Source organism: Oncorhynchus gorbuscha, linkage group LG04, assembly GCF_021184085.1.
Source record: "Oncorhynchus gorbuscha isolate QuinsamMale2020 ecotype Even-year linkage group LG04, OgorEven_v1.0, whole genome shotgun sequence".
Taxonomy (NCBI): Eukaryota; Metazoa; Chordata; class Actinopteri; order Salmoniformes; family Salmonidae; genus Oncorhynchus; species Oncorhynchus gorbuscha.
This window is the reverse complement of record NC_060176.1, coordinates 42,586,400-42,611,811: the sequence shown is the minus strand read 5'-3', so window position 1 is coordinate 42,611,811 and position 25,412 is coordinate 42,586,400. Positions and strand designations below refer to the sequence as shown.

Sequence of the window (25,412 nt, the reverse complement as noted above, 5' to 3'; positions counted from 1 at the left end):
CAGCTCCGTAGGCAAGCACCATGGTCTTGTAGCGGATGCGAGCTTCAACTGGAAGCCAGTGGAGAGAACGGAGGAGCGGGGTGACGTGAGAGAACTTGGGAAGGTTGAACACTAGACGGGCTGCGGCGTTCTGGATGAGTTGAAGGGGTTTAATGGCACAGGCAGGGAGCCCAGCCAACAGCGAGTTGCAGTAATCCAGACGGGAGATGACAAGTGCCTGGATTAGGACCTGCGCCGCTTCCTGTGTGAGGCAGGGTCGTACTCTGCGGATGTTGTAGAGCATGAACCTACAGGAACGGGCCACCGCCTTGATGTTGGTTGAGAACGACAGGGTGTTGTCCAGGATCACGCCAAGGTTCTTGGCGCTCTGGGAGGAGGACACAATGGAGTTGTCAACCGTGATGGCGAGATCATGGAACGGGCAGTCCTTCCCCGGGAGGAAGAGCAGCTCCGTCTTGCCGAGGTTCAGCTTGAGGTGGTGATCCGTCATCCACACTGATATGTCTGCCAGACATGCAGAGATGCGATTCGCCACCTGGTCATCAGAAGGGGAAAGGAGAAGATTAATTGTGTGTCGTCTGCATAGCAATGATAAGAGAGACCATGTGAGGTTATGACAGAGCCAAGTGACTTGGTGTATAGCGAGAATAGGAGAGGGCCAAGAACAGAGCCCTGGGGGACACCAGTGGTGAGAGCGCGTGGTGAGGAGACAGATTCTCGCCACGCCACCTGGTAGGAGCGACCTGTCAGGTAGGACGCAATCCAAGCGTGGGCCGCGCCGGAGATGCCCAACTCGGAGAGGGTGGAGAGGAGGATCTGATGGTTCACAGTATCGAAGGCAGCCGATAAATCTAGAAGGATGAGAGCAGAGGAGAGAGAGTTAGCTTTAGCAGTGCGGAGCGCCTCCGTGATACAGAGGAGAGCAGTCTCAGTTGAATGACTAGTCTTGAAACCTGACTGATTTGGATCAAGAAGGTCATTCAGAGAGAGATAGCGGGAGAGCTGGCCAAGGACGGCACGTTCAAGAGTTTTGGAGAGAAAAGAAAGAAGGGATACTGGTCTGTAATTGTTGACATCGGAGGGATCGAGTGTAGGTTTTTTCAGAAGGGGTGCAACTCTCGCTCTCTTGAAGACGGAAGGGACGTAGCCAGCGGTCAGGGATGAGTTGATGAGCGAGGTGAGGTAAGGGAGAAGGTCTCCGGAAATGGTCTGGAGAAGAGAGGAGGGGATAGGGTCAAGCGGGCAGGTTGTTGGGCGGCCGGCCGTCACAAGACGCGAGATTTCATCTGGAGAGAGAGGGGAGAAAGAGGTCAGAGCACAGGGTAGGGCAGTGTGAGCAGAACCAGCGGTGTCGTTTGACTTAGCAAACGAGGATCGGATGTCGTCGACCTTCTTTTCAAAATGGTTGACGAAGTCATCTGCAGAGAGGGAGGAGGGGGAGGGGCGGAGGATTCAGGAGGGAGGAGAAGGTGGCAAAGAGCTTCCTAGGGTTAGAGGCAGATGCTTGGAATTTAGCGTGGTAGAAAGTGGCTTTAGCAGCAGAGACAGAGGAGGAAAATGTAGAGAGGAGGGAGTGAAAGGATGCCAGGTCCGCAGGGAGGCGAGTTTTCCTCCATTTCCGCTCGGCTGCCCGGAGCCCTGTTCTGTGAGCTCGCAATGAGTCATCGAGCCACGGAGCGGGAGGGGAGGACCGAGCCGGCCTGGAGGATAGGGGACATAGAGAGTCAAGGGATGCAGAGAGGGAGGAGAGGCTGAGTGGCTGAGTAAAGGCACTACTCTCAATATAAGTGAACCCCAAATCAATGTAGTTCTCATCATATTTACGCCTCTTCGATGGTCCAACGTCCCCGTCTGTTGTTCGGTGCTTTCCCGGGTAAGGGGGCAGTAGCTCTTCGGCTGCATCAGATTCACAACTGTCAGTGTCCATGCTAGCTGGGCTAACAACAAATGTAGAATTATTGATGATAGCAATGGATGTGCTCGTGGAAGCAGAACAGTTTGTCGTCGAAAGGTGCAGGTGTAGTATAGTCGTGGCCAAAAGTTTTGAGAATTACACAAATATTAATTTTCACAAAGTTTTCTGCTTCAGTGTCTTTAGATATTTTTGTCAGATGATACTATGGAATACTGAAGTATAATTACAAGCATTTCATAAGTGTCAAAGGCTTTTATTGACAATTGCATGAAGTTGATGCAAGGAGTCAATATTTGCAGTGTTGACACTTATTTTTCAAGACCTCTGGAATCCGCCCTGGCATGCTGTCAATTAACTTCTGGGCCACATCCTGACTGATGGCAGCCCATTCTTGCATAATCAATGATTGGAGTTTGTCAGAATTTGTGGGTTTTTGTTTGTCCACCCGCCTCTTGAGGATTGACCACAAGTTCTCAATGGGATTCAGGTCTGGGGAGTTTCCTGGCCATGGACCCAAAATATCAATGTTTTGTTCCCTGAGCCACTTAGTTATCACTTTTGCCTTATGGCAAGGTGCTCCATCATGCTGGAAAAGGCATTGTTCGTCACCAAACTGTTCCTGGATAGTTGGGAGAATTTGCTCTCGAAGGATGTGTTGGTACCATTCTTTATTCATGACTGTGTTCTTAGCTGAGAAGCAACCCCACACATGAATGGTCTCAGGATGCTTTACTGTTGGCATGACACAGGACTGATGCTAGCGCTCATCTTGTCTTCTCCGGACAAGCTTTTTTCCAGATGCCCCAAACAATCGGAAAGGACATTCATCAGAGAAAATGACTTTACCCCAGTCCTCAGGAGTCCAATCCCTGTACCTTTTGCAGAATATCAGTGTGTCCCTGATGTTATTCCTGGAGAGAAGTGGCTTCCTTGCTGCCCTTTTTGACACCAGGCCATCCTCCAAAAGTCTTGGCCTCACCGTGCGTGCAGATGCACTCACACCTGCCTTCTGCCATTCCTGAGCAAGCTCTGTAGTGGTGGTGCCCCGATCCCGCAGCTGAATCAACTTTAGCAGACGGTCCTGGTGCTTGCTGGACTTTCTTGGGCACCCTGAAGCCTTCTTCACAACAATTGAACCGCTCTCCTTGAAGTTCTTGATGGTCTGATAAATGGTTTATTTAGGTGCAATCTTACTGGCAGCAATATCCTTGCCAGTGAAGCCCTTTTTGTGCAAAGCAATGATGACGGCACGTGTTTCCTTGCAGGTAACCATGGCTGACAGAGGAAGAACAATGATTCCAAGCACCACCCTCCTTTTTTCAAACTCAATCAACTCACATTTTTCAAACTCAATCAGCATGACAGAGTGATCTCCAGCCTTGTCCTCGTCAACACTCACACACTGTTAACGAGAGAATCAACATGATGTCAGCTGGTCCTTTTGTGGCAGGGCTGAAATGCAGCGGAAATGTTTTTGGGGTATTCAGTTAATTTGCATGGCAAAGAGGGACTTTGCAATTAATTGCAATTCATCTGATCACTCTTCATAACATTCTGTTGTATAGGCAAATTGCCATCATACAAACTGAGGCAGCAGACTTTGTGAAAATTTATATTTGATTTATCCTCAAAACTTTTGGCCGATTCTGTACAGCTGGTAATAGCAGTACTACCAGTAGAGCTGGTATGTGTCTCTATGGACGCGGGCCTTACACTTTTTTGAACCATTTATCAATTTTCAAGCAAACGGAATGAGCAGCAGCCACGTTTGGCAACATAAGGGCCGTTAGTGGAATTCCCACGTGAGAGTATCAGTTAATGTGATTGGATGTTAATTATTTGACTAGGCTACCTGTATTTGACATTGTGTTGTTATTTCGCTGAACACTAGATGATTTAATTTGATTTTTGTCAGTAAAATGGGGCTACTCAGGCAAGAAAACAACCTCACCCAAATGTATAGCCCCGTTGGAAAATATAAATGGACTTTTTTTGTTGTTTTTTTGCACGTACCTCTGGGGGTTTGGGAATACCCTGGGTAATTGAAAGTGCATTGAGATAGAAAATAGTTATGTTCTGGTCTGAATGGACCCCTAAGACTGCTAGTGGGGAACACACACACTCATATGTATCTAAGCTTACATGTTTAGAGCATAGGACTTTGTCTCCTCCATAACATAAACCGTGTTCTGCTGGACCACAGGTTCTATCCACTGGAGGAGGGGATGTTTCTATAGAATCCATGTGTAAATGGATATAATCTCTCAGTGAATTGACCCTGTTTTGGAGGACATTTTCTCCTAAATTGAGACATGCTCAGTCCCAGCTCTATGATAATATCTAGTATTAGCATATATACAGTACCAGTCAAAAGTTTGGACACACCTACTCATTCAAGGGGTTTCCTTTATTTTCACTATTTTCTACATTGTAGAATAATAGTGAAGACATCAACACTATTGAATAACACCCATGGAATCATGTAGAAATCAAAACAGTGTTAAACAAATAAAAAAATATTTCATATCAAAGTAGCCACCCTCTGCCTTGATGACAGCTTTGCACACTCTTGGTATTCTCTCAACCAGCTTCATGATTAATGCTTTTCCAACTGTCTTGAAGGAGTTCCCACATATGCTGAGTAGTTGTTGGCAGCTTTTTCTTCACTCTGCGGTCCAACTCACCCCAAACCATCTCAATTGGGTTGAGGTCGGATGATTGTGGAGGACAGGTCATCTGATGCAGCACTCCATCACTCTCCTTTTGGTCAAATAGCCCTTACACAGCCTGGAGGTGTGTAGGGTCATTGTCCTGTTGAAAAACAAATGATAGTCCCGTTAAGCGTGAAAGAGATGGGATGGTGTTTTGCTGCAGAATGCTGTGGTAGCCATGCTGGTTAAGTGTGCCTTGAATTCTAAATAAATCACAAACAGTGTCACCAGCAAAGCACCCCCCACACCAACACACCTCTTCCTCCATGCTTCACGGTGGGAACCACACATGCAGATATCATTCGTTCACCTTCTCTGCGTCTCAAAAAGACATGGCGGTTGGAACCAAAAATCTTATTTGGACTCATCAGACCAAAGGACAGATTTCCACCGGTCTAATGTCCATTGCTCGTGTTTCTTGGCCCAACCAAGTCTCTTCTTCTTATTGGTGTCCTTTAGTAGTGGTTTCTTTGCAGCAATTCGACCATGAAGGCCTGATTCACACAGTCTGCTCTGAACAGTTGATGCTGAGATGTCTGTTACTGGAACTTTGAAGCATTTATTTGGGCTGCAATTTCTGAGGCTGGTTTTTTCAAATGAGCGTGTCCTCTACAGCAGAGGTAACGTTCCTGTGGCGGTCCTCATGAGAGCCATAGAGCTTGATGTTTTTTTGTTGACTGCACGTGAAGAACCTTTGAAAGTTCTTGACATTTTCCGTGTTGACTGACCTTCATGTCTTAAAGTAATGAGGGACTGTCGTTTCTCTTTGCTTATTCAAGCTGTTTTGCTGTAATATGGACTTGGTCTTTTACCAAATAGGGCTATCGTCTATCGTCTATATATATATATATATATATATATGTATGTATACACATAGCCAAACTGAGCAATCGGGGGAGATGGGCCTTGGTCTGAGAGATGATCAGTTCCTCTGTGGAGATGGGAGAACTTTCCATAAGGACAGCCATCTATGCAGCACTCCACCGATCAGGTATTTTATGGTAGAGTGGCCAGATGGAATCCACTCCTCAGTAAAAGGCTCATGATGGCCTGCTTCGAGTTTGCCAAAAGGCACCTATAGTCTCTCAGACCATGAGAAACAAGATTCCTTGGTTTGATGAAACCAAAATTGAACTATTTAGCCTGAATACCAAGAGTCACGTCTGGAGGAAACATGACACCATCCCTACGGTGAAGCATGGGGGTAGCAGCATCATGCTGAGGGGATGTTTTTCCAGAGGCAGGGACTGGGAGACTAGTCAGGATTGAGGGAAAGATTAATGGTGCAAAGTACTAGTTTGAGAAACAGACACCTCTCAAGTCTTCAACTGGCAGCTTTATTAAATAGTACCCGCAAAACACCAGTCTCAACATCAACAGTGAACAGGCGACTGCCTTCTAGGCAGAGTTGCAAAGAAAAAGCCAAATCTCAGACTGGCCAAGTAAAATAAAATATTAAGATGGGCAAAAGAACACAGACACTGGACAGAGGAACTCTTGGCAATTTCTCTCATGGAATAGCCTTCATTTCTCAGAACAAGAATAGACTGATGAGTTTCAGAAGTAAGATGTATGTTTCTGGCCATTTTGACCCACAAATGCTGATGCTCCAGATACTCAACATGTCTGAAGAAGACCAGTTTTATTGCTTCTTTAATGAGCACATCAGTTTTCAGCTGTCCTAACATATTTGCTAAAGGGTTTTCTAATGATCAATTAGCCTTTGATGCACCTGTACTGACCGTGACCCAAAAAGATCATCAAGGACATCCAGCACCCGGGCCACTGCCTGTTCACCCCGCTATCATCCAGAAGACGAGGTCAGTACAGGTGCATCAAAGCTGGGACAGAGAGATAGAAGCTATTTTTCAATCTCAAGGCCATCAGACTGTTCAACAGCCGTCACTAACATTGAGTGGCTGCTGCCAACATACTGGCTCAAATATCTAGCCACTAATTACGAAAAATTGGATGTAATAAATGTATCACTAGTCACTTTAAACAATGCCACTTTATTTAATGTTTACATACCCTACCCATACATTATCTTACCTCATTTGCACTCACTGTATATAGACTTTTTGTTTTCTTTTGTTCTACTGGGTTATTGACTATGATTTGTTTATTCCATGTGTAACTCTGTGTTGTTGTATGTGTCGAATTGCTATGCTTTATCTTGGCCAGGTCGCAGTTGCAAATGAGAACTTGTTCTCAACTAGTCTACCTGGTTAAATAAAGGTGAACTAAAAAAATATATATAAAAAAATCTCATATGTATATCCTGTACTCTATACCATCTACTACATCTTGCCTATGCCGAATGGCCATTGCTCATCCATATATTTTTATGTACATATTCTAATTCACCCTTTTACACTCGTGTGTATTGTGTAAGGTAGTTGTTGTGAAATTGTTAGATTACTTGTTAGATATTACTGCACGGTCGGAACTAGAAGCACAAGCATTTCGCTACACTCGCATTAACATCTGCTAACCATGTGTATGTGACCAATAAAATTTGATTTGATTTGACTTGGATTAGCTAACACAATGTGCCATTGGAACACAGGAGTGATGGTTGCTGATAATGGGCCTCTGTACGCCTATGTAGATATTCTATTAAATATCAGCCTTTTCCTAGCTACAACATTAATTTACAACATTAACAATGTCTACACTGTATTTCTGATCAATTAGATGTTATTTTAATGGCCGAAAAATGTTTTTTTTCTTTCAAAAACAAGGACATTTCTAAGTGACCCCAAACTTTTGACCAGTAGTTTGTTTATATATATATATAAACATTGTATTTGTTTCACTATTTTGTGTGTTGGAAACATAAAAGTTAGATGTTTCGACTGACTCTCTTTTTATGTAGATGATAAAGGGCAAACACACCCACACACCAAGATTAAATGGGTTTTTCACGAGCCATGGCATCATTTTCCATCGGTTTACGCTTTTCCCCCCAAAGCTTAACTGTGCTATACAGAGTCTTAGCAGTGTCTAGAGTTACCCAGACCTGTAATAGTTCCAAGATGAACATCAAAGACCTGCCTTTCTAATCAACACAAACACGATCAATATCCTCTCAAAGAAATACAACATTGGAGTAACAGGAGGCTTGTCTCTGCCGACTGAGAAGTCAACTCTTTCAGCTTGATCTCCCCTTGGTTGTTAAAGAGCTCTGTGTTCGAGCCAGCTCTTTGTCCATAAACACTGCTCATGTCGACCCGAGAATGGAGGTGGCGCTCTCTCTCTGAAGGCTCGTAAAGTACACACGCACATACTATTCATGTGGATCGGAGGAGGAAATTCGGAAGGCTTGTCAACAGAACAATCCAATATAGAGGTTTAGCGAGGACTTATACTTTGACATTGGGAAACTTCTATGTGTGGTCTATTTATAAAAGTCAGACCTAGGATCAGTGAATCCTCTTCAACTCAACCCTCCGTGTTAACATGCGTTGGTTGGCGCAGGGTAAATGGCTTCGAGGGTCGGAAATATAATGCAATTCAAACACGCAACGTGAATAATGTCAATCGGGACTGATCACTCCGTAGTCCATATGCTCCGCCAATTTATAGCAGCCACCCGCTGATGCACACCGGAGCTTTTGTGCCAGAACACTCACCAGACAATCCACTGCACATCACAGTAGACTACAATGGAGAGGTGAGGGCTGGTCGTGGCCATTTTATGCAGTTGGATGGTAAAGATGTCATGGATTTCAATGGATGTCTATGCAGGGTAACTCCAGCACACCATTGATTGTGCTTCTCTCCAGTGTGGTGAAATGATAGCCTGCTTTGTGATAAGGGATACAATAGCTGGTTTTCCTCCAAAGTAGCGTTTGATATCCCTCTGTTTGACACTTTACAAAGCACTATTGATCCTCAGGGAATAGGCCTACAAGAACTGCTCATACTCATCTCTAAGCCATGAGTTTGTGTGTGTGTGTGTGTGTGTGTGTGTGTGTGTGTGTGTGTGTGTGTGTGTGTGCGTGCGTGCGTGCGTGCGTGCGTGCGTGCGTGCGTGTGCGCGCGCTGTGTCTCTAACGAACACTCCCGCACACTTACAGTACACATGCACACACACACTCTCCTAGGAAATTAAGTGCTGAGGGCATCATGAGAATGACTGGCAATTTTTGCTTTGTGATTCACGCTCCACAGGGAATCATGGGATCAATCGCTGTAGCGATGATCGCCCATGCAGATTCTAGCTAACGCTGGTAGCATCAGGGTTGTTGACATTGATAGCGGGAGATGGGAGTGTGTGTGTGAGAGAATAGTCTATTGTCAGATCTCCCTCGGTGTGACTTTGTTCCCAGCTACAGTGTAAGAATCTGTCTTTATGTCCAGAGTCAATGTTCCAAAGTGGACGGTAGTTGATCTCCAGTGTGTAAGAGGGAGAGATGGGGAAGCTATCTTATAGATTTTTTACATTTGGAAATTGACTAGGGTGTAAAGTTGAAATATTGATCTTGGGCTGAATTTCAACTTTTCTAGACAGTGAAAGGCCTTCGTGCTCCCAACCCTGCCTTCATTCTTGATATGATAGAAGGATCTACATTTTTATGCTGTATGATAAATTGATGTCGAGAAATAACTCCCACTGTTTTTTTGTCAAACGAGGGTCGAGCTTACTTTTTCTGTTGTTACTCAGGTTTCACTGACACTAAAGTTCTTTATGGGTTCACTGGGATCCAGTTAAAGAAGTGCCCGTAGCAAACTGGGTGAGTCAAAGTGCTCAAAGCAAAGTTCGCTCCGCTCTGTTGCCTCTTCAGTGAACTGTTTGTGTTTGTTCCTGATGTGTGAAAGGTGTGACCTTTCTGTCAGACAGGGCCTGGGGTCCCCCTGGTCTGTTTACAACACAACACCAGCCTTCCTTCTCCACCTGCTCTGCCGACTCTTAAAGTTAGTTACCTTCGTGCACGGAGACGGACAAGAGAGACAGAGTGCAGAGAAGGGAAACAAAGAATCTTGAAACGGTAGAGAAATAACAGTCATGGAGAGGGAAAGAGAGGGAAATAAACACATCCCTTGTGTTTACCCAAGGACCTTGAACGCCACCAGCCCACAGTGGGGCATCGTGGATAGTCAAGTGGTCAGAGGATTAGTTGTGTCATCACGTACAGCTACCCACGTTGGCAGGACACACACACACACACACACACACACACACACACACACACACACACACACACACACACACACACACACACACACACACACACACACACACACACACACACACACACACACACACACACACACACACACACACACACACACAGCCAACAACAGGGAAAGATTTCCTTGCTGGGTAGGTGAGGGGTTGCTAGGTGGCCTGTCAGAGCACCCACACAGGGGACCCCGTCGTTTTTCTGAGAGAGACACACACAGACATGTTGTGACGTTTAGTGTGGTTCACACCTCGGCCTCCCTGAGAGGGGTTAGCAGAGCTCAAGTGGCAGTTGAAGTTTGAAACATTTGAACAGTAAACAAAGAGTTCTACCAGCGTTGTAAAGTTCAGTGTTGGGATGAAGTTGTGTTTGAGTGACGGGGGGCAATCCTCTAGACAGGCCAATGTCAGCAAACCAACTTCACAGTTCATCAGGAGCTGTGTGTGCTGGCTAAACTATGTTCAATAATTCAACTAAATGTAGCCTATTGGGTTCCACAAGTTTGCAAAAAAACGAAGATGCAATTTAAATCTATACTGTAGGCTATGTGCGAATCATGTGGCATACTGTGTGTGTGTGTTGTATTACTGTATTGCAGATCGTTTACGTTGGACCTAGCCTGCATTGGCTCTATTTACTGACAATAGGGAAGTGTTCATTTACCTTTTCGCCACCTCAGTCTTTTCAAATCAAGACTTAAGTGTCCACGTGTGTTCTATTTTGTGTGTTTACTGCTTTTTTATGAAGCCATCATCACCACTATAAACAAGGAGATATCCATCCTGGGAGAGTGTTTGAGTTGAAATGATTTGCTCTGGACAAAATAGCTTTGATGAGAATCATCCCGCTTCAACATTCCGCTTCTGTGTCAGTTTTACGAGCGTTTATCGGGAAGCCCTGAAGCTGCTTGGAGTGCCTTAATAAAACCCTTTTAATAAACGGACCGGTGGCGACCGGCTAGGTTTCAATTGGTTCGACTGTAGCGGGTTTTCCGCTCTTGTTCCGTGGGTTTAGTTGGGGTTCCTGACAGGCAATGGTGGGAGAAGAGTTGCATTGTTTGACTTTTTAAAGGACTGACACATGCGCGCACGACCGGATTCGGTGTGCCTGCATGTGGATAATGCTGGAGCACCTGTTCAATACTTCATGAGGCTCCGTGTGAGCTGCCATCGACAGGTTTTTAAATACCCACTTTAGACTAGAAGTCTGCTACCCCAGCATATTCTCAACGACACCCCCTGCAGATGGCTAAATGGCAACCTCCTTCCCAGACCTAGCTCAGGGACCAAAACTGAACCCTTCAGACTCTGAATGAGACCATTAAAAACCAGATCCCCTCCGAAAAGGCTTTCAGACCTCTGTGAGCGAGGCACTCCTCTTTTCATCTTTTTAAATCAAGACCCGAGCGAGTGTCTGAGGAATGAGCGAAGGGTGCAGAGATACTGTTCCCTAGTGTTTTGCACGCACACATACACACACCACTTCAATGGACGGTGCAGTTTGTCTGAAACCGTGCCCATCCTGCCCTGCAACGCTGTGCTGGGATAGGATTCTCCTCTCTCTGTCTCCCCTCTCACCTGTTATGAGTTAACACACACAGGTCTGATGGGCAGTTTGAATATGGCCAGTCCATGATTTGTTTGCCTTGGTCCAGACGGCAGTCATTTAGGAATCATGTCAGTATGTTGGTTTTGATTCTGTTGGTACTCAAACTCAAAATGTTTTCCTGATGGTCTATTGGCAGAGTGAAGGTTTGCTTTCTGGCCAACCTGCTTCATATGCCAGCTGTTTAAATCATGTCCCGGGTGGATGCAGAGTACTTTCCTATCGAAAAATACAGAAAAAGACTTGGGGTGCATCTCAATAGTCTAAACTGATCACCTCTTCCTCATCGGCACCGATCTGAAAACGCACAGTAGGAAAAAACTCAATTTTTCTCTCGGTCTCATTCTCTCTCATTCCGCGGAGCACATAACTATATTATTATATTTATATATTTGATTATATTCTATTTTAAATGGATTGCAACATACACTACATTACATCGAACATCTCCTTCCAAGATCATTGGCATTAATATGGAGTTGGTCCCCCCCTTTTGCTGCTATAACAGCCTCCACTCTTCTGGGAAGTCTTTCCACTAGATTTTGGAACATTGCTGCGGGGACTTTGCTGCGGGCGCTCCAATTCAGCCACAGGCATTCGTGAGATTGGGCACTGATATTGGGCGATTAGACCTGGCTCGCGGTCTGCGATCCAATTCACCCCAAAGGTGTTTCATGGGGTTGAGGTCAGGGCTCTGTGCAGGCCCGTCAAGTTTTTCCACCCCGATCTCGACAAACCATTTCTGTATGGACCTCGCTTTGTGCTCAGGGGCATTGTCATGCTGGAACAGGAAATGGCCTTCCACAAACTGTTGCCAAAAAGTTAGAAGCACAGAATTGTCTAGAATTTTGTTTACGATTTCCCTTCACTGGAACTAAGGGGCCTAGTCCGAACCATGAAAAACAGCCCCAGACCATTATTCCTCCTCCACCATACTTTACAGTTGGCACTATGCATTGGGGCAGGTAGCGTTACCCTGGCATTTGCCAAACCTAGATTCGTCCATCGGACTACCAGATGGTGAAGTGTGATTCATCACTCCAGAAAACGCTTTTTCCACTGGTCCAATGGCGGCGAGCTTTACGCCACTCCATCCAGCCGACACTTGGCATTGCGCATGGTGATTCTAGGCTTGTTTGCGGTTGCGCAACTATTGAAACCCATTTCATGAAGCTCCCAAGGAACAGTTCTTGTTGCTTCCAGAGGCCTTGTTAGTGGGTGTTGCAACGGAGGGCAGGCGATTTTTAAGCACGGTCCCATTTTTTGAGCTCGTGTGGCCTACCACTTTACGGCTGACCTGTTGGTGCTCCTAGACATTTCCACTTCACAATAACAGCACTTATAGTTGACCGGGGCAGCTCTAGCAGGGCAGAAATTTGACCAACTGACTTGTTGGAAAGTTGGCATCCTGTGATGGTCACTGAGCTCTTCAGTAAGGCCATTCTACTGCCATTGTTTCTCTATGGAGATTGCGTGGCGGTGTGCTCAATTTGATACACCTGTCAGCAACTGTTGTGGCTGAAATAGCCGAATCCACTAATTTGAAGGGGTGTTCACATACATTTTGTGCATATATAGTGTATCACTGGCCAACTCCGACTTCCGTTCAGATCATTGCTTTGGAATGGATTTCTGTGAGCTGTTTGTCCTTTTCATCTGTGGGAGCGTTTCTATAAAAAAAAAAAATTTTTTTTAAAAATAGATGAGATATGAATATAGCTTTTACATTTGAGCTTCATTTCAGGACTTTGTTGAGGCAAGACAATCATGTGTAGCTAACTTCAGTCTGAGCAGGAGTAATGGATGGTCTGCTGGCTGAGCAAAGCAGAGACCGATGAGCCTCCTCTCTGTTCCTCCTCCTCTCTGTCTCTCGCTGTCCTTGGTGTTCCATCTTCCTCTCCCTCGCCCTGATAACCTTTAAGATAACAAAAAGACGACGGAGAGAAAAATGGGACGACGGTATGGAAAATGCGACCCGAGTCTTTGGCCTAAAGACCGGAGTGAAAGAGAGGGGGAGGAGAGAGGAGAAATGTTTTTCTCGCTTTCTCTAATGAAGACGGATTTAGACCTGGGAACTAGGTGAGGGAACACGCTGGCCAATCAATGTTGCTTCTGGATAAGAGAGCCAGACAGACTAGGATCAAGCAGACAGGACAGTCTGAGGTGGTCCCCCTTTGACATAGCTGCATCGCCTGATGTTTACGAGACGTCAGAATCAGACTGATTTAACATTGGGAGAGTCTCTGATCAGCAGTTGTTCAACACAGAGGTCAATAGCAGTATGTGTGTCGGTGGGACTGTTTGCTTTGATCATATCGGATGTGATTAGAAAGAGTCTTGCTTTGAAACGGGCGGCAGGTAGCCTAGCAGTTCAGATACGCAAGCCGGGAAAAAAAAAACATTTTGCGCGTACCGTGTGCAACAAAAAAACATGTTTAAATGGCGTGTTTGTTTCTAAGAGAAAAGGGTGTGTTTTGAGAGGTTTCAGTGTTTGTGTGCATTTGCAAAATTGTGTGTGTGTCACCGGTTTCACTGATGAGGTTCTCTAAGACCGTAATCTTCATTTGCTTCCCACCTATAGCCGTGTAAACTGATGTTGACCCCGGAGTAGTAAAGACGACCAGTGTTCCTGCAAGGCCACCTTCCGGATCATGTTCAGTAGGGGCGACAACGTTTATTCAAACCTACTGAAAACGGGGAGGTTTTGTTTTTCCAAGATTTTACAACCCAGCTGGTAACGGCACGCTGGACAAATGACCGATTTCGCATTCAGATCTGACACTAAGGCTGTTTGCCAGGCTCAGTGGCCAGTCCAAACCCCGTCTCATCTGGGACAGTGGAAATGATGTGCATATTCTTTTATCTTTCATTATGAACATGATTCATGGGGGGCATCACAATAGTCTCTGAGATGATGCATCTTTTCAGTGTGAACACAGTGGGGAAGCTGGGAACGTGTACGTGTGTTGACTTTGTGCGTTTGTGTGTGATGTGTGTAGTCTTTTGTAGAACTGTATACCAGAACCCCATGGGTTCCTCCTCTCACGTTTCCCCTCCTCGTAATGCTCTCTCATAAACATCAAAGCAGCTTGTTGATTTATATGGAAAACATCCCGTTTCAAAGGGCATGTCTGGCTTTATTAAATGAACAAGGATATTGGTATTTTGTGTTATTAGCAATGTCAGCACTATATGTAATCTGAGAAGCGCTCAACCAGGGCTAAACCCCAAAACACACACACACACACATGTTTGTTTTACTATCTTTCTGGGGACCAAACAATTGATTCCCATTCAAAATCCCATTTTCCTTAACCATAACCACAAAACCTAACCCTAATTCTAACCTTAACCCTAAACCTGACACCTAAAATAGCATTTTCTCTTGTGGGGGACTGGCAAGGACTTCTGGTCCGCACAAGGATAGTAAGAACCAAACACTCACCTTGTTTCCATGGCACTGCTCTAGCTCAGCCTTTGCTGTATACTTTAGTTTGTCTTGCAAACTAGTGTGGGATAATATGGATCTGGAGGTCTGCAGTCCCGCGCCTCCGCCTCCCATCTTCTTTCTTCGGTCTCTGTGGAGTTCATGCAGGACCTACTGGAGCGATACGGTTTCCCTTCCTAGCCTCCCTTTTATCCCCTGTTTCACCCTAGTGTTCTCTTCTTTCATCTTTATATTGACCAAAATGTTGTGTGTTTTGGGGTTTAAATGAGAGAGGAACAGGGAGAGTCGACCAGCCAACTGAATACTGTGAGCTGTTTGTTGTTGTTTGTTTTCTTTGTGTGTTCTCAGTTTGATATCAGTGGAGAAACGGACAGTAATCTCTCTTTCTCTCTCTCTCTCTCTCTCTCTCTCTCTCTCTCTCTCTCTCTCTCTCTCTCTCTCTCTCTCTCTCTCTCTCTCTCTCTCTCTCTCTCTCTCTCTCTCTCTCTCTCTCTCTCTCTCTCTCTCACTCTTCTTGCCCCCCCCCCCCTCCACTCTGCGTTTGATATATATTAGCATGCAACTTCATAAAATGCCCAACGTTTACCCGTGTAAGTCGCTCTGGATAAGAGCGTCTGCTAAATGACTTAAATGTAAATGTGTGCGGGTGAATGAATGCAAGCTATCATTCCCATATTTCAGAGAGCAGATACACCCCTGCTTAAGCAAAGTGGGGAAAAACTGCTCTCATTTTCATCAATGCCGCTCTCTGAAGAATATGTGTGGAATCCATATTGATATCGTGAGAGGGACCGGGACAATGTTCTCCCTGCGTATTGATCATCAATCCATAACGAGCTGTTTGCGTTTCCTCCCTCGGTGGAGAATGGAGACGGACTAACCCATCACAGCTCTACGTCCCGGACCAACTGCCTGTCCTTCAACCGCTACCCCTTTTTTACTTTTTATTCCCCCCTTCGTTCCTTCTCCTCTCTCTTCCAGCAAATCAAGTCAACTTCAAAGGGAAGGAGAGGCATTGGATGTTGACACTGTGATAGGGAGAGTGCAGTGACAGAATATCTGATGGGCATTAAATATAGAATGGAGCTAATCACACACAAAAGACCAGGACACCAGGTTTTGACCTCCAAATTAATTATAAAAAAAAAGAAAGTATGTTTCTGTTGAAAAAAGCAGAGAGAGAAATACTTACTAGATACAGTACTAACTATTTGTGTCAGGCTTCTAGGCACACCGATATTAGTGTTGTCAGACACACAGCTGGTGCGCGAGGGTAACTCCAAATGCTTCCAAATGTTTTGGTCGACTTTCTCTTTGAAAAAGCTCCAACACGTTGAAATGTTAACCCTTCCCCTCCCTCTCTCCTCTGTCAGGTGACTGATAAGTCGGTGAGGGCGTTTGCCGAGCACTGTCCTGAGCTGCAGTTTGTGGGCTTCATGGGCTGCTCTGTGACATCACTGGGAGTCATCCATCTTACTGGGGTGAGTAGGCTTCATAAAATGGCCAATGTTTACCTGTGTGTGCAGGTGAATGAATGCAAGCTACGGTGTGGAAATCAGGTTTTCCAAGTGTCAAGCAGGCTGTGAACACCTGGTTAAATTAAGGTGGAATAAGTACATACATTAGCTGAATGCCAAGGAAAGTAAGTACTCTGTAGAAACAGTTTTTATATTTAGAAATTAAAGTTATTATTATTGAGGTGTGCAACTTTCCTGAAATACGCTTTAACTACAGGTCTGAGTGTTTTTGTAACTTTCAAAGTAAACTTTAAATCTCCTGAAAGTGTAATGAGACGAATCCTAATACAACACCCTGCTGTTTCACTATTACCATGCTAATGAGAAGGGCTTCGTGGTTAAAGATATCACACACACACACACACACACACACACACACACACACACACACACACACACACACACACACACACACACACACACACACACACACACACACACACACACACACACACACACACACACACACACACACACACACACACACACAGAATGTCAATTATCAGGTAATCCTGTGTTTTTTGTGTTTTCTGTTTCAGTACTGCTATTTCCCCCTTTCCACCTGTAATGAATTGATCTTTGCCTGTGTGCACGTTGGTGTGTGTGCCTCCTCAAATGCAATTACACTTGTGTTAATGAGAGGAGAAGCCTGGTGCTCTGCCTCATTATTAGATTAAACAGCAGATTAATTTATTTTTCACGGTCTGGCCGATCAACCGAGCTGTTTGCTTTGACCTTGGGCACGCCGCTTCAGAGAAATATAATGATGCTAACAATTCATTATCATATTAGCATACCTGCAGGTAATTGGGGGAAGTGAACCCACGCTAGATAAGTGAAAGTTATCCCTGTGTGTTCATGGAGGTTACTGTTCATTAGAACATGAGGCAATTGTGTAAAACCAAGAGAAGACTTAGTTCCATGGCATATGTTCAGTGTGTGTTTCTGCGTTTGACACCTTACTCTTCAGTTTCCTGGTCTCACGCCAGCACCAAAGTACCCCCCCCCTCTCTCTCTCTCTCTCTCCCCGTCCCCCTCTCGTTCTCTCTCTCTCTCCCCCCTCTCTCTCTCTCTCTCTCCCCGTCCACCCTCTCGTTCTCTCTCTCTCTCCCCCCCCCCTCTCTCTCTCTCTCTCTCCCCGTCCACCCTCTCGTTCTCTCTCTGACTAACCAGAGGTGGTAATTATCCCCGTTTCGACTTGGATTCCTCGCCTCATTCAGTCTCGGTCAGCAGCCATTGGAAATATTCTTCCGTTTTGAAATCGTTGCATTTCTGATTAACCAGAGGACATCTGCCATCGCTCCGTCTCTGGATTCTCTCCTCTTCAGTCTCTCAGCAGCCATTGGAAATATTCTTCCGTTTTGAAATCGTTGCATTTCTGATTACTCCCGAGGACATCTGCCATCGCTCCGTCTCTCCCCTCTCTCCTCTCCCCTCTCTCCTCTCCCCTGTCCCCTCTCTCCTCTCCCCTCTCCCCTCTCTCCTCTCCCCTCTCTCCTCTCCCCTCTCTCCTCTCTCCTCATTTTGTCTATTGTCACGCTCGCTCATATCAGTGACGTTCTTCCAAACACTCCTGAGTCATCAGGAAAAATCCATTACTTTTATTAACTTCTCTTGTATTGGTTACTATTAATTTACCTTTGCTAGACTTTGTAGCCACTTCTGAGAAACGACATTGCGAGCGGGATTGAATTAAAGTTGTATTTCTATCAAGTGAGCTGCCATTTCAAGTAGCTCACCACCAGGGTGTAGAATAAAATATAATGTTTTGTAGCAGTAATTAAATTCTAGGCGATTGAATAAAATATGCTTAAATTGTATCCATTTTAGGGCCATGGGAACTAACAGTTTTTTTGTGATATACAACCACACAACAGAATATCTGCCACACAACAAAGGAACACATCTTAATCACCGAAGGCTGGTGGCAGTATTAATGGTTATGCTGACGTTGGTTGTCACATCCCAAGGCATGGTAATGGATACGGGATCAGGTTGTGTGCGTTCGTGCATCTTTGCCGGTGGCCTCACTCGTCTCGTTTTACTTCTCTGGTCTGCTTGGTGGATCTTTCACCAGATGAATGTTTTCCCTCATTTGTCTGTGTGCGTTAACCTCCCAGATGAATCGTTCCTCTTTTTCGGGTCGAGGGGTCTCGCTTGAGTAAGGTCAAAGGTCAGACCACAGAGGTGGGACCGGAATGAATGAGGTCTAAGTGTGTGGTTGGACCAAACCAGCTGGAGTTTGACCTTTTTTTGTTTGTTTTCATGACTGTGTGTAAAGTGTCTGTGCGTGCATGCCCATGTGAGTATTAACAACAGTATCGGAGAAAAATAATGGTGAAAAATAAGTGTGAGATTTCCTTTACACCTCTCTCTCTCTCTCTAGCTCTCTCTCTCTAGCTCTCTCTCTCTTTCTCTCGCTCTCTCTCTGACCCCTAGTAGCCTAGCCTGCGATCCGCTTCACGCTTCCTTTGAAAGCCAAACTGAGACTCAGCTGAGGCCATCCCCTCCCCACATCTAACAGTTCCATTATCAAAGTAGTGAGGGGAGAAAACACCCTGACAGACGTCCATTACACTGACCCCTCCAACCCTGTATATGGAGCTAATGGTACATCAACACATCCCTCTCTGTCTGTCAAACGCACGGCGCTCATTTGGAAGTCATTAACTCAAGGTCGTCCATATCAAACTCCGTAAGAGTGTTGTTCAGGGCCAGAAAGCCTTCACTCCCCTGCCTTAGATGTCTCAGTGATGGGGCTCCACTTTTCCACAATGCCCTCATACATCACATCGGTCTCACATCAGCCTCCCCAGCGCTGCAGAATGTGGAGTGTGGAATGCCTTTGTGTGTGTGAGACTTCTCAGGAGAGTGGGGGCCAGAGACCAAACAGAATGGGCCGTTTCTAGAATGTCAGAAAGGAGCCATGTTGGAAACGGCAATGGATGTGTCCTTTTTTCATTTGACATTGTGTCTCTGGTGTTAATTTGAGACTTGAAAAAGTTATTTTAAAATGAGTTGGCCCGTCAAATAACATTTACGCTGAGCAAGGGCTGGTGAGGAGGAGATTTTATGGTCCTCTCGTCAGGGTTGGGCTCAGTTGAGAGTTTGGGAATTGACTCCCGTTCAACTCATGAGTTGAAATTCAAATTGAATTGGCCACACCCCACAGGATGTAGAATTTGAATTTAAGTGGCAGGAGTAGAATTGAATTCGGTGCAGTTCAAATAAATTCCACTCAGTCATCGAATATGAGTTTCATTTGAAACATACAGCTCACACTTCCAGATACCAAATAATACATCACTTTTCCCTGGAAATAATGTTCATATACTCTTTTAACCTTAGTGCTTATATTTCCACCAACCATTTCATTTGGGTGAACTTGTGGGTTAAACTAATGCATTCTGGAAAATGTAGTATTTCCGCCATTTTGAACCAAATTTAAGTGATGGATGAAATGTAATGACTTAGAATATTTGCATATAAGTTTTTTTCCCCCCTTGATCGTTCATTTTAAGAGTGTCCTGAAAATCAGCTGTTTCAACAATATTTTAGACGCATGTATATAACGACATGTTTTGTGTACAAGATATATATTTGTATAGACTACACCTAATATAGCATCGAAGAGGCACTTGAATTTCTCTGAATTTAATTACTTTTCCTTTCATTTAAATTCAAATTGCAATTATGTGTCCTGTATAATACTTTAATTCAAGAATTGAACTGAAATTTGAGGTATTCTTCATTTAATTCTGAATTGAACCCAACCCTGATTCTGATATTTACCAAGAGATTACCTGATAACAATGGACAAATTTTGACGCTTACTTTAAGTAGCATTATATCATTTTTTAAACATTATTTACGTGTGTGTGTGTTTTTAGAGAGGGAAACAGAGGCAGAAAAATAGTGATAGTGATGCACAGAAAAAGGCAGGCAGGTAGGCAGGCACATGCACCCCATGTAGGACTCACCTTCTCTGGGGTTGGTGGAAGCCTCTGGTCCCTTATCTCCTCTCACTGACTGGAACAGACAAATACATAATCACAGTGTGCCCTCTGAGCCCTGCGAGCCAACCCCTCACTCCGAGATAAGACCAGAACACACACAGGTCTGGGGGAGAGGAGAGGAGGGGCGGGTGGGGAGAAGACTGAAGGGAGACAGGGGATGAAGGGGTGTGGAATTATAGAGTAATAATCATTTTATTCACAGCCATCGGGTGGAGAAGGGAGAACTGGAGGATGTATCATTTTTGGTGGTGCTTCACGAATAATAATCCTTTCATTTTTGGATAAGACTTCCAACCTGGGGACCAACAAAAGACGGGGGTGTACAGAATGAGGGTGTGTGTGGGGGGGGTGCTGCTAAGTTAAGGGTTAAATAGCTTTTCCATATCTTCTGTGGCCTTCAAATCAGATGGGAATAAGCTCTGCCCAGCACTAAGACTGACTGACTTGTATTCTATAGCCTGGAGGTGTGTGTGTGTGTGTGTGTGTGTGTGTGTGTGTGTGTGTGTGTGTGTGTGTGTGTGTGTGTGTGTGTGTGTGTGTGTGTGTGTGTGTGTGTGTGTGTGTGTGTGTGAGAGAGAGATGGTGGAGGTATTGTGTGGTATGTGGGTGCAGGGGTTGTGTGTTTGGGGTGGTTGTATATTTCTTAATAAGTGTGTGTGTGTGCATCTGTGGTGTACAGAATGAGACCTCTCTCTATCTATGGTGTTATGTGTCTGTATCTTCTGGGTGTCAGTGGTGTACAGAATGAGGCCTCTCTCTATGGTTTTATCTGTCTGTATCTTCTGGGTGTCAGTGGTATACAGAATGAGACCTCTCTCTATCTATGGTGTTATGTGTCTGTATCTTCTGGGTGTCAGTGGTGTACAGAATGAGACCTCTCTCTATGGTTTTATCTGTCTGTATCTTCTGGGTGTCAGTGGTATACAGAATGAGACCTCTCTCTATCTATGGTGTTATGTGTCTATCTTCTGGGTGTCAGTGGTGTACAGAATGAGACCTCTCTCTATGGTTTTATCTGTCTGTATCTTCTGAGTGTCAGTGATATACAGAATGAGACCTCTCTCTATGGTTTTATCTGTCTGTTTCTTCTGGATGTCAGTGGGGTCAGACTCTTTGTGACTGAGTGATGTCACGTCCTGGTAAGCCCTGGTCATTTGGCTTAGTGCACTGGAGAGGAACTGACCTCTCTCTCTCTCTCTGTGTGCGCGTGTGTGTGGTATTTCCATGTCTCACCTCTTCCTATCAGCTATTTACAGATCAATGGGACTAGAATTTAGGCTCTCTCTCCGGACCTGTACAGGCTGTCGGTCGCTACATGAAATAAAATATAAAATATAATGGTTCAGACTAATTAAACTACTGGTACAACTAGCTGGCTCCACTAGGGCCCAGTGTTTGCGAGAGCATGTGCTGTGTGTGCAAAAAGTAGAATTATGGCAAGATAAATAACTAAACAGATAAATATGGCCTAGGTTTTATTTACTTTAGTGTTTGTTCTCCACTGGTTACCCTTATCGCAACAGGTCACACATTTTGCTGCGACATTTTCACCTGACGGATACAGGAGCTTGTCTATATTTGATGTTTTCAAATGATTTTTGGGTCCTTGTAATTTGAGGGAAATATTTGCCAGGAGATTAGGAAGTGAAGCTCAGTTTCCAGCTCATTTTGTGGGCAGTGGACACACAAACCTGTCTTCTCTCGAGAGCCAGGTCTGGCTTTGGCGGCCTCTTTCAATGTTAAGGCTATGCTGACTGAGTCTGTACATTTGTCCATTATTTTCTCAGCTTTCTTTCAATCACAGTGGTCAGAGTCTGCCACTGTGTGTTTAGGGCCAAATAGCATTTACATTTACTTTGAGATTTTGTAATGGTTGGGTCCGAGTGCTGTCCTGAGGCTTTGTTGGGTTAGTGGTGATTTGTGAACTCGCTTTCAAGACTCGCTGGATGAGGGGACTTTTCTCTGTTAATCTCTTTGCATTTCAGGGCTTGGTAGTGGTAGGAGTAGGGGTCGCTTGTTTTTAAGTGGTTAGAATTTGATGGCTTGTTTTTTAAATATGAATTAGTAATGGATATTGGCCTAATTCTGCCCTGCATGCACTATTTGGGGCTTTTCTCTGTACTCTAGGAATGTTTTTGCAGAATTCTGCATTGAAGGATTTAAGTTTGATATTTGTAATAAAAAATTTAAAAAAGCATTGAAATCTTGATTGGTTAGTGGACCCCATACTTCATATCCATATAGGGCAATTGTTTTAATTGTACATTTGAATATGTTGGGCCAGGTCTAATTGAATTTAAAAAAAAGTGTTATTGTCATTGGTCTTGCTCTTTTTCCCCCCCAGTATCTCTACTTGCACATCATCTGCACATCTATCACTCCAGTGTTAATGCTAAATCGTAATTATTTTCACCTCTGGCCTATTTATTGCCTTTACCTCCCTACTCTTCTACATTTTGTACACTATTATTGACTGCACCTTTGTTTATGTGTAACTCTGTGTTGTTGTTTGTGTCGCACTGCTTTGCTTTATCTTGGCCAGGTCACAGTTGTAAATGAGAACCTGTTCTCAACTAGCCTACCTAATGAAATAAAAAATACAAAAATAAATATTTTTTAAAAGGTGCATATTCAATACATGTACCACAATACAGACCATACTAATATAATTATCTATAAGTAGTTGTACTATAAAAATAAAAATAAATAATAATAATGGAAAAGAGGACAAGACAGTATTGTCAGCAATAGTTATAATAGAGTAGTATCACTGAGTAACAGACAGACAGGATAGTAATGTAAAAAGGAGAAGAACATCGAGATAAAAGCTGGGGGGGGGGGCTTGGTTCACTCTAGTTGGGTGTCAGAAAAAGGGTATTCTCTATAGGTACCCATTTTATAAATACATGTTTCACCCTGAAGTGTTAAAGAATGGGTTATCCTTTCCATTACATAAATCTCTTTAGATTTGGGATAACCACTGGGGTTGAAGCCAATTTGTAACAAATAAATACTTTTCCTGCCAATGATACCAGCAGATATAACACCTCATACAATGGTCTTACAATCCTGTGGGATTTCTGCTTCAAACACTTGGCAGAGGTCCCTGTACACAAAGTCCCAGAAGTTGCTCAACTTTGGACAGGACCAGAATATATGATGGTGGTTACCTTCTTGTTCTCCACACTGCCTCCAGTGGTCCCTGGCGGCGGTGATTCCGGGCTTTTTAACGTAACGTTTGGGGTTTCTGAAAAAATTTGAAGTCACTTTCCGCATAAATTCTCTCCAAGAGTTAGAATTTGTCACTATGAGTACCTCAGTACATAATACCACCCATTCTTGGTCTGAGAGAACCTTCTCTATTTCTATCTCTTATTTACTTTTCAAATACAAAGAGTCACAATCATCAGTTGAAACAAGGTTCTGGTACAAAAGGAAGATACTGTTGGTGACAGGTTCTTGATTTTGATTCCTCGTCAGGAACAGTTCTGGTGTTTTGGGGTGCTGGATGATAGCCCAGTCTTTATGCTTCTCTAGAAAGTGTCTGATTTTGTAAGAATGTATACACATCTCTCCTAGGTAGTAGGCTTGGGTGGTATACCGGGCGGGGGTATTTGGAAATAGCCACGGGATGGTTTTTCGATACCGTTGAAACTATTTCTTTGAAGTTTTTCAATACATTTTAATATTTGTAGCCATTTAAGGCAATGCCTGCAGTCAACTTGTGCAATGCGTTAGGAGACAAAGAAGATTGCGTTCTTATTTCACCTGTCACATTATTTTACATTACGAAGCCTACTTAGTTCCCCAGCGCTGTTGAGCCAGTCATCTGTTTGTTTGTAAAATAGCGCAACAGGAAAAGCGGGAGCAGACGAATACAGCTGTGTATTGACAGGAGTCATGTTTTATATTGAAAGTCAAGTGTTTTTTTTTTTTTTTGCTTCAATAGAGTAATCAGGGACGTAACCGAAAATACATGAGTGCAACACATTCGACATAAGCTTCATTTTCATTGGATGTCAACAGAAGTGCGACGTTATTTGGCGGGCAACCATACAAGTAAACGAGCTTACAATGAAACGGCAAGGTCATCATATTATTAATGTTTAGGCTTATCATAGAAAGAATGTAGCCAGCTGATAGAATGCCTGTTTGTGAAATCAGCAGAAATTACAATAAGAAGCATTTTAGATCTGTGTTTAGAAAACATAGCAAGATATTTCTTCTGTGTTTTATCTTTTTCTACCGCGTGAAAAAGCGCAGAATTATGCGTTAACATGACCCCTAGTTTACTTGCCATCTAAGTAAGTGTCTAAATTATCAAGGGCATCATATTGTGTTAGCTTTCTGCCGTGCTTGAGAAGGCAAAGCCCTTTGGGTGAGTTATTTGTACTGCTGCCACTGCTGTCTTGATTTCATTGCGTTTATTCTCCTCTCCGTTCTCGGCCCTTTTGCTCCTCCCCCTCTTCTCCTAGCAGCACAGACAGGCCTGTTGCCTTAGCAACTCCAGACTCCGCACAGACACAGTGTATAGACATGCTGCTGGAGAGCCAGTACTGTGTGCATCAAAACGTTGTTCATTTGCACAATGTCTCTCGTTCATATTCACTTGTAGATGTCCAAACTCACCAAAAATTGCATTTGGTAGTGCCTACCTATATATGTATAACTTCAGCTAGATTGCCTGTCTTTGCAATTAGTTTATTTGTTTTTGCGCTCGTTAGCATATTTAGCTAGCAGCCTCCATGCAAATACGCTATTCTGGTAATAGAAGCCCAATGGGTTGTGGTTTTATTTGGCGGCCCCTGGTGTACTAAACTGGTAATACGCTAAATCCCGGGGTGAGAGGAGGACGGTATGACGATATGAAACTCGGGATACCGCCCAACCCTACTAGGTAGGCCAAACTCACCCTGTTTGCTGCTGGAATGACTTTGTGTCTCCATGGAAAAGTTGGTGTATGAAAGACAGATTAAATCCAGATCACCCTTTTATAACCTGAGTCAGAGAT

At 44.2% G+C, this 25,412-nt stretch overlaps 1 protein-coding gene across 3 annotated transcripts in view; it reads left to right on the top strand.

Annotated features, from left to right (window-relative positions):
- fbxl17 (F-box and leucine-rich repeat protein 17) overlaps window positions 1-25,412 on the top strand; it is a 350,800-nt gene that overhangs the window by 97,766 nt on the left and 227,622 nt on the right. For all 3 annotated transcript variants that reach the window (XR_006838514.1, XM_046346816.1, XM_046346817.1), the window contains one exon: window positions 16,242-16,349. Coding sequence is in view for 2 of the 3 variants with exons in the window: in XM_046346816.1 (XP_046202772.1) it covers window positions 16,242-16,349 (108 nt within the window). In the remaining variant the exon portion in view is untranslated. The remainder of the gene's footprint in view (window positions 1-16,241; window positions 16,350-25,412) is intronic.